We start from the raw sequence: 14392 nt of genomic DNA on the forward strand, positions 1-14392 counted from the left end.
AATAACAAACCATCATATGAAATTCAATAAATTCACAATGCTTAACACATAAACATGATGCTAATGACATATGTATGCTTACTAACATGATTAGGGAAATTTGGGACGTGACACCCGACATGGTGGGGGTCTCCGAGCGCTCTCCGTTACTGAGGAAAGACGAGATCTTCGCAGTTCTTGGCGATCGCGACCTTTACCAGTCCTAGCGACGGATGTGGTGTTTTCCGTCATAGTTTGGCATCGGGCGGTCTCAACCAGGAGGGCGAGGTCACACATGCATGGCGCAACTGCGAACCCTCTGGTATTGCTATTGATGGGTGGCTAAAAAGTATTCGCATGGTCTGTAGATTCTGTGCAGGCGTCATGGCCTCATAGTCGAGCTACCGAGCACGAAGTGCCGACATATCATGAGGGGGGAGCCCCCTACATTCGTGTGGCGTGATGACCTTGGTGACACCACAGCCAAAGACCGGGTCCTTTACGGTAGCTCCTCCGGGCGACGCTGTGGTGGTTGGGGCTGTGCCAGAGTGTCTCTGTGTCTAACGCCGGTCTGGTTCCCCTCTGGACGCGTGGCTTGGGGATCATCACTGGCACCCGAAACACGGGAGCTTCCGTTGCCCCCTGTTGCATGAACTATCATGTAAACTTTCTGTTGAGCCTTTGAGCCCTCAGATTCCAATTCAGTGTCCCATTCTTGGAGCACACTGAACACATCTGAGTCGTATCCCATGAAGAACGCCTCACGGTGACCGGATTCCTCAGAACGGGACTTAGCGGTTATCATGGATCCGACCATGGGTAGCCTAATCTAATCTTCAACACCTACCAAAACGTAGAAATATGCCAACTATCGAGGGTTAATTCCTGATAATGATTCTAGGGTGTACCGGTTGATGGGTGCGTGAACGACGCTTGCAGTGTGCGTGTGTTTGTGATGAACTAAAGAACTTGGGGGTTATCCAGGTTCAGGCCTCTAGAAGGATAATAGCGCTACGCCCTGTGTATTTTGTTATCAGTGTTTATGAACTGATTACAGATGAGTATTCTTGACTCATCCTTCTTCCCCTTATAAACCGGGTACTCCTCTCTTTATATACTATAAAAAAGGAGAACTTACAAGTGGACCCTATTTAGTAGACCCATGCATGGCTAGATATTCTACTCTTAGATCATTATCATGGAGAACCGGGTAAACCCAACTTGCCCTGAGAGCTCTGCCTGTCTGTCCCATCCGTGGAACACCGTTGCACCTGCCTCCCTGGGCGCCCGACCTGTCCTATCGTCGTGTGCTGTAAGTTCATATGTCAAGCCGTCCCGTCCCTACGATTTGTGAGTCTACCTGCAAAATCATCCACTTGCTCGGTCGTTCTGCAGATCCTGTCCCATCTATCGTGTGGCGTAAGTCGGTCTGTTACACCCTACTCCGTAGCAATTAATGTTACGGGACAATGCATTTCTCATCTACGCCAACCATGAATTTGTTCGCTGGAGGAGGTGCTTCGAGAAGGGAAACACTGAGTAGATACCAATAAATGCAATTAGACATGTTAGGTATGGACGTCCTGTGACCAGCAAGAGTTGGTCAAGGGACCATATTATATTGTAAAGAGGCTGGCCGTGCAAGTCTTGCGCTGGTCGTGCAAGTCTTGCGCTGGTCGTGCGAGCCAAGGGCTGGTCACTCGATGGGCCAGGGTTCAGAAAAAATCCTCCGCCGATCGCCACATTCCTTGTGAGGCCCGTTAACCAGAATGCCCAGTTACTTAATACTCCGACATGAGGAAAATAGTATCCCGTTCATATACTCTATATCCTCTAGATCAAGCATATCTAAATATGAAATTGAACCGAATATTTCCTTTGTATAGATAGAAAGAGAAGAGAATCAGCGACCCTTACACCTATGGCTCGTACTTACATTAGCTATATAGGGTGACTCCTACACCTACAACCCATACTTACATTGGCTACACGGGGTGACAAAGAGAGACATACACTGGGAAGCACCTCACATGTGTCGCCCTGTGTAGCCAATGTAAGTAAGCGTTGTAGGTGTAGAGGTCGTATGGGCCACTCAGAATGAGCACGTCAGTAGCTACGCTCTCTCATTGCTCGATTCATGGCACCATTTTCTAGTCCAGGTTGGATCATAGGCAAAATCCTTTTGACCCTTCCTCGTCATCCTGCAATAATACATTGTTAGGAGCACAATACTGTAAACATCGTCAACCATATAGTTAGTGGACTAAGCACTTACATATGAGAACCATCCGTTGGGTGTCGATGAGTACGTCCCGAAGATGTATGAAGCACGCCAAAGACAGGAATCATGTCGTGCGAGGCGTGAAGAACATCATCAACACTAATAAGAACGCAAGTGGTAAAAGGAGGACCTTTGCATGTGGAACATGGAACGCCAGCGCCATGAGGCTGTACTTAAGAGGCAGGAGGACAAACTACAAAGTCGCTAAATGAGCTACTACACAAATGTTGGGCTATCTTCATCTCCAAGAAGAGATTGAGCGTGAAGCGGAGTGTGTGAGAAGAGAAAATATTCCCACTCAGTTCAGTAGACCTTTTATTCTATTTTACAATAAATTAATTGTGATCCTATATTATTTAGCCATGTTGTACTATTGCAAAAAATTCGCATTATTGCGAAAAAACAAACCCATAAAAATAGACATGTCGGTAATCCAAATGCTGATAGACCTCTCAGCTTTGCAACAGCCGACAAGTCGGTCGGCTAGGCACTTGCCATCTAACATCCCTTTTTACCTATAGAGAGACCTAGCGGCACACCAACTATTGACAAGGCTCTCGTCTCACCTTTACATGCATGTCAAATAGGATTTCAGCACTTCAATTGCCGATAGATGCTAGTCGTAAATTAGAGTGCCGATAGACAACTTATATCTCTATTTTTCCTATTTTAAATTATATTTTTTACAATTTTCTAATAAAATAATATTAGACCGAAGGCAAAAATGCAAAAGCAAATTGCCGACTGCTTTCTCCTTCGGCCCGCCCCTTGTCCTTGCCGCCCCACCACCGCCAGCGCCGCCCGCACGCGCACGCACCGATACCCCTTTCTCCCACACCCGCTTCTGCGAGAGCCCAGCGGCGTGCCATGACGAGCTCCTCCTCCTCCGCATCCCGAAAGGTACCAAATCCTACCCTCTTCCTTCTCCTCCCCTCCTCCCTCGCGTCCACCCCGATCCGATTTCGTCGCCCGTGGGGCAGCCGAGGTGGCGGTTCTTTTTTCTCGCGCGGCTCGAGTTGGCTGATCTTTTCCTGTGGCGTTTCTCGCTCTGCGCGCGCGCGCGGGTGTGCGCAGGCGCTGAGCAAGATCGCGTGCAGCCGGCTGCAGAAGGAGCTCACGGAGTGGCAGGTCAACCCCGCAGCCGGGTTCAAGCACAGGGTCACCGACAACCTACAGAGGTGCCTTCTCGCCCTCCCCTTCTCTCCGCTCGCCCACCAAACGTCACCGCGGTTTCTTGATTCTTCTTTTATCGGTGATTCTTATGCTTTCTTGTGCGGGGAACCGCGACGAATTTCGGTTATTCCTGGTGATATTGCGGTCTCTTTCGCGTCCTGATTGATCCAAGATGCGTTGCGTGCGTTTTGGGCGTGCAGCTGTGGAATTCTTGCGGAATATCTTCTTTTACCGAGGGTTTTCATTTTAGTTTTTTTCCTTCGTGAGTTCTTCATATGGGTATGTAGTATTTGTGTGCTCTTGAACCACCCCCCCCCCCCCCAAAAAAAACATATATGAAATCATGATGGATGAAACAACGAAAGGTGGGTCATCGACGTGGCCGGGGCGGCAGGCACGCTCTATGCGGGCGAGACGTACCAACTTCAGGTGGACTTCCCCGAGCATTATCCCATGGAAGCACCTCAGGTGAGATCTTTCTTTCCCCATTTAAGTTTGAATTTTGGCCGATTAGTGTGCATTGTATTCTATTGCCTTTTGTTTGTTGTTTTCTTTTTGCAGGTTATATTTCTGCATCCGGCACCGATGCATCCACACATTTACAGCAATGGGCACATATGTTTAGGTATAATTGCTATGTTCTACTATCGCTTAACCTTTGTGTTTAACTCTCTTGAATGATCAGCTTTCTGTTGGATAATTTTTTTGGCTGTCAGCCTACTTGCACCATGTCTTGTTTGTTTCAAATTTTAAATGACCAGATTAGTTTCTTCTAACCCAGCTAGGGTCTTTATCCCTTCTTTTTTCTTGCTTGGTTACTGGATTGCCGTAAAAATACAGTTTTGTATTTGTTTGATTGAACAGGGTCAAATAGCAACTAAACTTACCCTTAATTTTATTCCTTGGATGTGGCACACAATTAGTTACTCTAGTATTGGTATCGGCGGGCAAGGGAGGGAGGCGCAGGTCAAAACCTTAACCAAACAGGATCGACTGGGTGCTGGATCAAAATTCTGAATTTCTTGCTTCTTTCATCATTTGAAACACCAGTCTCACCAGACATTTGAATAGCATAGTACAATGTGCGACACATTGTAGCATCGCACAGATAGGAGGCATCTTTCATCATTGTAGTTGAGACTGTTATTTTCTCCCTACCACACCACTAAGATATATATAAAAAAGGAAAGAATCAGAATATCGTACAAAGAAGGGATAAGGCTGTAACGTACATCACATTGCCATCCATATACCGACTCTTCTCACTCGATCCATGTGACAGGACCCACTAAAACCAGCCCAAGGATTTATTTTGCCACCTTGATCCTGACTGATGTCTCTTCACTTTGTTCTTTACTGTGTGACTGCTCCACCTTGTATCTTTCTTTATTTGCTTTAAAACTAGAGAAACTAGAACACTTACACACTTATAGGAACTTTAAGGCCCCCCCCCCCCAACACACTCACCACCCACCCACCAGACAAAGAAGAGGAAAGTTCAGCATGTATGTAGATTTTCCCTCACCCCAAGCTGTCAGTGTCAAAATGTTATTTTAGAGCACATTGACTGCATTTTTACAGATACAACATGCTAAAGTGTCAGGTGCTTGGCATGATGGGTAACAACGGTAACCATCAGTAGGTCTACATCTCCTCGATGTGGCAGCCATTCATTTCGTCTGTAGCTAATAACTTGAAGAGGGATGCATCTGGCCATTTTGTGATGGTACTGTTTTTCCGAGGTGGAATCTAGGCCTTTCATGTTGGAATCGATCCTGTGAGAGGTGGGTCGTATGAACACACATGCGAGCACACACTGGACAGTAGTTTTTTTTGGCTATCAGTAGCTTTTGATGTTTATTCAAACATCCAAAAGCCTATAGTTGTTAATAGCCTCTATTGGATTGAAACTCATCCAAAGGTCGAAAGCTTTTCTCCAAAGCTTCCATCAGATGAAGCTCATCCCTGAGCTTCTGATGTTTGAAGCTTCTTGGCTCCAAAGCATACCTATAGGGGGGGGGGTCACCCCAATATATAGGCCTCATGATCGACCTACTGTTGGTACAGTGACCGCCTTACTGTTTGCAACAGTGCTGACTACTGTTACACAAGGATTATATTAACATTACGCCCTTTAAGCCTTGTGTGTAGCCGACTAGCTGTCCCTCCTTTGCTTTCCCGTAGTGGCAACCGTAGTTGATCGTCCCTGCAACATAGCGCAGGATCCTCTTCATGGCTATCATATGCTCCTGAGTTGGCCACTCCATGAAGCGGCTCGCGAACCCGACACTGAAGGCCGTCGTGTCCACTTCTTGCTGTTATGCTCTCGCGGATGAGCTTGAGCTGTTCCTCCATTGGGGTGTGAGTGGGATTGCAGTCTCATCCCCGTCATCTCTAGGATTCGAGTGGTGTAGTGCGCTTGGAATAATGTGATGTTGTCGCCGCCGCTGCTCTGCTGGACCTCGATCCCAAAGTAGGAGAGAAAACCGATGTCGCTCATCCTGAATTGAATCTTCATCTCTGTCTTGAATCGATCGATCTCCTTAGCTAATCCCGTGATGGTTAGATCATCCACGTAGACCCCAAGGAGCAACAACATGTTGCTATGGCCGCGTCGGTACGTCGCATGTTCGTGCGCGCTCTGCTCGAAGCCGAGAGCCCTTAATGTGTTGTCGAGCTTTGCGTTCCATGCGCGCGGTGCTGGTCACAGGCCGTAGAGCGCCTTCCAAAGTTGCATGACCTTGTGCTCTTCTCTGGCGACGACGAACCCCGGTGGCTGTGCAACATACACTTCCTTCTCCAGTTCGTCGTTGAGAAATGCCGATTTCACATCCATGTGATGGACCGAACATTACTCTTGGGCAGCTAGCGCCAGCAGCAGGCACACGGATTCCAGATGGGCAATAGGTGCGAATACCTTGTCGAAGTTCACGCTCGACTGCTGCACATAGCCCTTCGCGATGAGGCGAGGTTTGTACTTGATCACAATCTCGACTTCGTCTTTCTTGAGCTTGAACACTCATTTGAACCCGATTGGGTGGTGTCCACGCGGCAGCTCCACCAGAGTCCATGTTCTATTCTCCTCGACGGACTTCATCTCTTCTAGCATTGCTGCTCGCCTCGCCGTGTCATGTTCCGCCTCGACGAAGGAGTTAAGCTCTCCCGCGCTCGTCAGGTGCAGCTCGGCGTTGTCTAGGACACGGGTACCGTATCCTGCCAGAGCCCCCCAGTCGCCGAGCAGCTTGTCAATGATGCAGTAGCGTATTGAGTTGTCGCTGTGGTGTGCGTCGAGCCTAGCGCTATCATTTGGCGGTGGCGTGACAAAGTTAGCCTCCCTGGTAGATTCATCGCTCAGCGTTCTGGGCGATGCATTGGCTGTCGCTGGAATTGGTGCAAGTGGTTCTGCCGCCAGTGTTCCTCCTTCGACTAAGGTGAGCCCGTCAATAGCAAGGAGATGGATTTGACTCACCATGAACTCCATGGCAAAGTCGCTTGACGAAGCCACTCGTAGCGGCATTCACCTCTCAGCTCCATCCGGCGTCCTCGTCGAAGATCACATCGCGTGACACGCGGACGCGCTTGGTGCTTGGGTTGTAGAGGCGGTACGACTTCGCGCCATGTTCGTAACCGATAAAGACACAGGGTGTGCTCCTGTCATCAAGCTTCGCAGATGCGGTCATGCCTTTTTGACGTACGCCAGACATCCGAAGGTGCGCAAGAAGTTCACCGTCGACTTCTGACCGTGTCATGCCTCGAACGACGTCATGCCATCCAGGCTCTTCGTTGATGCGTGATTTAGCAGGAAGACGATGGTGCTCACCGCCTCTCCCTAAAACTCCGCTAGCATACCCCTCTGTTTCAGGAGTGCGTGCGTCGTCGCGACGATCGACTGATTGCGCCTCTCCACTACGATGTTTTGTTGTGGGCTGTACAGTGCAGAGAAGTGTCGCTGGATGCTGCGATCCGCGCAATAACTTGTGAATTCAATAGACGTGAATTCGTCGCCGTTGTCGTTGCGAAGGACGCGAAGCTTCTGACTGCTCTCCGCCTCCTCCTGGATTGCCACCGCTGCGCCGCTCTTCGCAGCCTAGAGCGGCAGCCACATATAGCGGTTGGCGTCATCCATCGTCCTGTGATGAACTTTGGCGAGGAGGCGGCGCTAGCGGTCCCAGATCCGTAAGATGCCATCCTCGATCAGCACCCTGAGCCGTCCTTGTTTAGCTAGCCTACGCTGATAATGTTGTTCTTCAACCGTGGGTTGAAGTAGACGTCGGAGAGCGCCTTGTCCTCGTCTAGCTGGCCCACGCTGATGATGTTGTTCTTCCTGGCGAACAAGATGGTGCCACAACCACGAATGTCGACCATCGAGCCATCTCCGAAACGGACAGAGCCCATCACACCTTGATCGAGTTTCGCGAAGACATCATGACGACCCTTCATGTGGTTGGTGGCGTCGGTGTCAAAGTACCAGCCCTCCAGGTGGTCGCTGTTGTTGTTGGCGCCAAGGTGGACTTGTGCGTGTGGCTCGTAGAGGTGGATTTGTCTTGACGGTGGCTTTTGCGTATCACTGAGAGCGTACGCTTGCGCCATCAGGAGCGTTGGCTCGTCCTCTTCCTCGCCTCGGGCCAAATTTTTACCTGATCCTTGGGCGATCGGCAGTCCTTAACCCAGTGGCCATAGCGGCCGCAATTGCGGCACTTGTCGCGGGAGAGAGCACGCGTAGCCTCCTTGCCATCGGAGCCGCTGCCTCCCTATTTCTTCCGTGGTGCGCGCTCACAGCGACGGGCATTGCCGCCGCTCGAGGACCCTGCGACCTGCTCTTGCTCATTAATGCAAATGAGCCACTGCTCCTCGGTGAGGACCTTTCTGCTAACAGCAGGGGATTCTTCCGGATTGAGACGTTCCTCCACCTCTTTTAGCCTCCTAATCACTTCAGCGTGGGGGAGGTTGGTGACGAGACCGGAGAGACGATCTTCCACCGTCTTTAGCCTTCCAATCACTTCCTCCAACGTGAAGCAAGGTTGGTGATGAGGTCGGAGAGACAATCCTCCACCATCTTTAGCCTTCCAGTCACTTCCTTCAGCGTGAGTGAGGTTGCTGATGAGGCTGGAGAGATGCATCGCGAAATCGTTGATCGTCTCCTCGTCACAGAACAAAATTGCCTTGACTTCCTTTCGTAGCAGTTGCGTTGAGGCCTTGCGGACACGATTGTCGCCGACGCGCATTGATGTGATGGCGTCCTAGGCCTGCTTGGTGCTCGTTTTGATGGCGAGCGTGCCGATCATCTCCTAGGGCACGACGCGGAGGATGGCCTCCAGCGCCATGCGATATTTTTGGAAATTCGCATCGCCAAACTCAACTGCGTCCCAGAGACCGCAAGCCTGCAACATGACCTTCATGAGCAAGCTACAGTTAGCGTAGTTGCTTCGTGTGAGGATCGGGTACGACGCGTCGCCAGCCTCCTTAACCTGTTACTAGGACACGGATGCGGGTGTCGGAATCCGACTCGGATGCGTGTGTCTGATTCGGCAAACTCTGAAAATAGGATTTGGGGATTCGTCTAATATATATTATTTTTAATATATAAAATACAAAATTAGAAATTTGTATATAAATTTTCTTTTTTGAGTGAGCATTTGAAACTTTAGTGTGCAACTATTTACTATTATGTCACATTCCAGATTGTGTCACGTGATGTATCACAAACAAATGCATTACACGTTTAAAAAAGAAGAAATAAATAAAAAAGAAAAGGAAATAAAAGAGATATCATCAAACCAGGATGGCCCACTCAGCCTACCAGCCCACTACATGCCCTAACCTCTCCCAACTCAGTGCACACGTACACAAGCAAGCCGCTGCCGCATATTTTCTTCCTATAGCTGCTTCTCTCTCCTCCCACAACACATGGCCACCGCTGCAACGGATCCCCCACCGCCGGCCGCCATCTAGCATCAGGCCTTAGCGAAATCGGCAGTCCGCATCCTTCTCTCCTCTCCAGTGTCCTCGGTTTCATCAGAATCCATCTCTACTGATAAGGCTGTCACTCGGATTGAGCTACTGCCGCGGCCATAGCCTCTCCACCGACGATGTTGACTATCTCTCTTAGATCTCCTCCGTCTTCCTGTCCTCTCCTAACTCGTCGCCGGCCCTCATATGTCTCGTCGAAGGTGACCTTTCTCCCTTCGACACGGCTTCGACGTATCCGATGCGTGTCACAGCGCGTCTGGTGCGTGTCGACGTGTGGATACGCGTCGACGCGGCAAAAAAATTTCAGACACACGAGTCCCGGTAACACAGTCCTTAACCACATGCTGTACGACCACATCATGTCCACCAACGTCTCGGTGTCGCAATCGTCGTGGCGGCAACGATGGGGAGTTGTGGCGGTTGAACTGCCTCCGAGGACTCAAAGCCGCATCAATCGTAGGAGCCGACATCGCCGGGATCGATCAAACCTGATTCTTGATACCAATTGTTGGAATCAATCTTGCGAGAGGTGGGTTGTATGAACACACATGCGAGCACACACTGGGCACATGAGTTTTTTTTCTGCTAGAAGCTTTTGATATTTATTTAAACACCTAAAAGGTTATAGCTGCTAACAACCTCTATTGGATTGAAACTCATCCAAAGGTCAGAAGCTCTTCTCAAAAGCTTCCATCGGATGAAGATCATCCCAGAGCTTCTGATGTTTGAAGCTCCTCGGCTCTAAATCATACCGGGGGGGGGGGGGGGGGGGTGTTCTAATATATAGGCCTCATGACTGGCCTACTGTTGGTACAGTGACCGCCTTACTGTTTACAGCAGTGCCGACTACTGTTACATAAGGATTATACTAACGCTTCACTTGTGAAGTGGTATCCAATCTTCTATTAAGTTTAGGAATGTGACTAAGCTGGAGTTATAGGTTATCTTTGCAATTCATGTCTGTTATTTACTTCTATGTGAAATGGTTGACTCATTGATTGATTGCCTTTTTCTTATTAGAGTAGTGCACCACGAGGATCTTGGACCATAGATGCATCAGCCCAGTATGTTCTCTTTAGAGGAAAACATCAGCCCAGCATGTTGTCATGGGCTATTGCATATTCTTTCCCAACCTAGAGAATCTCCGCACCATGTCTTGTTACTCAAATTACTTACAGGATAATCTTTGACGGTCTGAATGTTCAATGATATATCATCCATGCATGTCCATGCATTTATTTGATATGGAATTTTCCAAGATTTTCATGTTGAATGAAATATTCTTTAGTGATAATGAAATGATGTGGTTTTGTGTCTAGTTGTGCTAACCCTTGTACGTTGCTAAACTTAGAGAATTCAAGTTATAATGTTTCCATATCTGCTGACTGCCATTATTTTAAAACGCTTGCCCAAAATGTAAGCTGTCAGCTATTTTATTGATGCTGGATTATCTTCATAGGCAAAAAGTCCTTTTATCAGGGCATTAAATGAACAGAAATAGTGTATTAATATAATGCTCAGTCAAGGCAAGGTAAGCAAACATCTAAGGAACGGGTTGCCTTGCAAGTAACACTTCTAGCAATTTTATTAGAATGTCACTCTGAAGAACAAAACTGATATGGACTGGTTGATTGGATCCGTAGGGATAATTGGCGGAGCGTACTCACCCTCTCAATTCATTTACATTGACTAAACTTGTTAATTCATTGCTTAATCATACCGATTATCCTCAGCTCTTTAAATAGAGCCGGCACCTAACAATTCATCTAATAATCTTATCTCTAACTAAACCGAATAACAAATCTTATCTCCAACTAATGAATCGAACCAAACTAATTTAAACAAACAAACTCTATCTCTATCTAATTTGATTCTCCTCCTGCCGAAGATACTCTCCATAACAAAAACATAATATATAAAATGCAATAATGTTTTCTGGGGCTTTCCATAGTCAAAAACACATGGGTTTGTTGAAACACAGCACCAGGTTTAATATTTAATCTAGTTATCGATCATGATAAATGTTCATTGATTCAATGAGCCAATGGGTATTGGTACAGGTAGAGTTTTCTAATGTTTTTGTCTCATTTTCCTATCATGGTCCACTGGTTATGCCATGGAAATCCGAGAAATCTAAGTACTAACCATGACCAGTTGTTATTTGTCATCGTTGCAAAATGTTCTTACCACTGAGTTCTTATAGTTTTTTTTATTTGAAGCAAGTATATATTGTGTATACATATTCACAATCTTCTATTATCAATTTGTGATCTACCTTTTCTAGCTTAAATTATTTAAATGAGCTAAAATGGCACAGCTCAAATATGTCTTCTGCTTTAGAGTTCTTTTTGGCCTCTAAGTCTTGTGGGTTGTGACTATATTATCGAGATGCCTTCCTCAATACTGTAGAAGATGAAACATTTAGTACCTCCTGTGTTTTTATTTTTTGGATGCAAGACTGAGCCCTAACAGCGTCTTTCCTGTTGGAATTTTTGTGATGCAAGATTGCCTAAGCTATTCTAACTGGCAATGGAGTTTTTTTTTTTTGGGTGTCGCAACTCCAGAAGAGTTTTCAGCTTACTGTTCCTTCGCTTGTCTACAGATATATTGTATGACTCATGGTCCCCAGCGATGACTGTCAGTTCTGTCTGTATCAGCATCTTGTCTATGTTGTCAAGCTCACCGGCAAAGGTTACATATTTCCTTGACATATCCTTATTGAAGTAGATCTTTCTATCTGACTACAATATATATATATTGATATATTGATTGCAGGAACGCCCAGAAGATAATGATCGCTATGTCAGGAACTGCCGGAACGGGAGGTCACCGAAGGAGACCAGGTGGTGGTTCCACGATGACAAAGTGTGATTGGCTTTCAATTGGCTTTTCCTGGCAGCATCCAGACTACCTTAGTATGGCGCCTTACATGGGAAATACGATTTAGGCTTATTGCGAGCGACCCATTTGATCGGAAATTAACATGCCCTTGTGGTTTGTAAACTGTACTTGTTAACGATTACACCTTTGATGATACATAGAATAATGCCTGTATCTTGTCGATTTACTGAACAGACATGAAATGAAATGAAATGCTTGTTAAACTTTGCTTTATTGGATTCTCAATGTCTGCTCACGAAGCGCAGTTTAGTCTCTGAATGATATAAGGGTCATAAGATATACGGAGTATATTCTATGACGTGTAAATGCTGTAGTTTTTCCATTTTGGTGTTTTTGAGAACCTCTGCTACCAACCTTACCAGACTACAATTCCGTTCCAGGGGTGTACCTCCATCTGCATGGCCCGATTAAGGTCATCATGAATAGAACATACTCCAGTCAGTCAGTCATGAATATATTATAATAAAAAGTAGTAATCAGCCGTCGTATTTTGAGAACCGTATTAATGTTCAAAACATTATTCATTTATTTACGACCAGAGGGATCAAATACACCACTTCAGCATAGCTCAATTGATTAGGGTTCCTATGGTGTAACTTGTCTAGCCGGATTCGAGTCTTCCTCACTCATAGCATTTGCTTGCGCTACATATACCTTAAAAACATAAATACACCAGATTTTTTTAAATATTTCTTTCTAAGTACTGTTATTTCCTTTTTCTTTCACGGGTAAACATTTCATTGCTTATAGGAACTCGAGTTGTCCAACTCCGTGAAATCATGTTACTTGTGAAGCGTCACAAGAATTTACCTTGTCAATTGTCCCCCCTCCAAGGTTGTTACGGCAGCGTGACGATTCACCACCTTCACAACTTTACAGTGACATAGCGCATAGTGTGGCGACGCCATATACACATGGCGAATACACACATTATAGTCTAAGATATTAGCAAATAACAATGTAAATGTAGCTCAACAATTGTAGTCTAGGATATAAGGAAATATAAATGTAGCACAAAAGACAAATAGCAAAGTAAATATAGCACAAAAGATATAGAACTCTCTCATCTTTCAAAATTTCAAATTTCTCATCTCTCAAAAGTCATCAAATGCAAACTCATCGAGATAGTTAGAAGCATCCACATTCTCCGCACCATCTTCAGTAACATCCATTGGTTTATCACCAAAATCATCAACATCAACATCATCCACAATGATGTCTTCTTCCTCTCTCTCCTCGTCGTCTTCAACCACTCTTGCTTCTTCAACCACTCTTGATATATATCTTGCACGACGAGCGTAGATCCTAGGAAGGTTACGACCTCGAAGCTCATGTGATACACAAATTGCTTCATCAACTTGATCCCATGTGAGATCCGAATCACTAGAACCTTGAGGTTGGGCCATTGAGTCAACCCATTCATTTTCTCAATCAAAGTTTTTCATAACCAAAGGGTTATAGCTTTTACCCATTTCTTCATTGCGCTTTCGGAACCTACTAGTCATTTTCCGATGCAGGCAACATAAACCACAATCTTTAATGCTCTAGCCGGTTTCTCTTGTTAGTATGAATCTACAAGCAACCATAAAAACAAGCAAAATAACTAAAAATATATGATTAATTTTGCTAATTAAAATGTGGAACTTGAGTACTTTACTTACAAATTCAAAAGTGCTCCAATTACACTCACAACTGGATGATGAAGCACAAAGACTAAAAATACGCTTTGCAAATCATTGTAAGTTAATGGACCGGTCACCATACGCACGCCACCAATCAACTAAATTAACAATAAATATGCATATATTACGAGTTAAGCCTTAAATAACATGCTGCAATTACAATTTTAAATCACTTACAAGGGTTCTTTGACTTTATAGTTTGAAGGGCCATCCAATTCTTGAAGATGTCTCCACGTTGATCTTCATAGAGCATAGATTGTTTTTCAATTTTATTTTGAAGGATACCATCTTCCACCATTTGTGCAAGTACATCATTGAAACAACTCCTTAGGTGCCCAACATATTCATCATTATCTTTTTGGATGTCATACAATTTTCCTGGGTTCAAAAAGAGGGCAGTACCATA

General features: G+C 45.9%; 1 protein-coding gene across 1 annotated transcript; it reads left to right on the forward strand.

Moving 5' to 3' along the window:
- The first annotated feature begins 3000 nt into the window (after positions 1–3000).
- On the forward strand, positions 3001–12517 carry LOC133915716 (probable ubiquitin-conjugating enzyme E2 18). Its single transcript, XM_062358987.1, has 6 exons — positions 3001–3160; positions 3335–3438; positions 3799–3901; positions 3995–4058; positions 12006–12094; positions 12179–12517. Exons 1-6 carry the CDS (start codon positions 3128–3130, stop codon positions 12272–12274), a joined length of 489 nt encoding a protein of 162 aa, XP_062214971.1. The 5' UTR covers positions 3001–3127; the 3' UTR covers positions 12275–12517.
- Positions 12518–14392: the final 1875 nt, after the last annotated feature.

Source organism: Phragmites australis, chromosome 4 (assembly GCF_958298935.1).
Source record: "Phragmites australis chromosome 4, lpPhrAust1.1, whole genome shotgun sequence".
NCBI classification, from domain to species: domain Eukaryota; kingdom Viridiplantae; phylum Streptophyta; class Magnoliopsida; order Poales; family Poaceae; genus Phragmites; species Phragmites australis.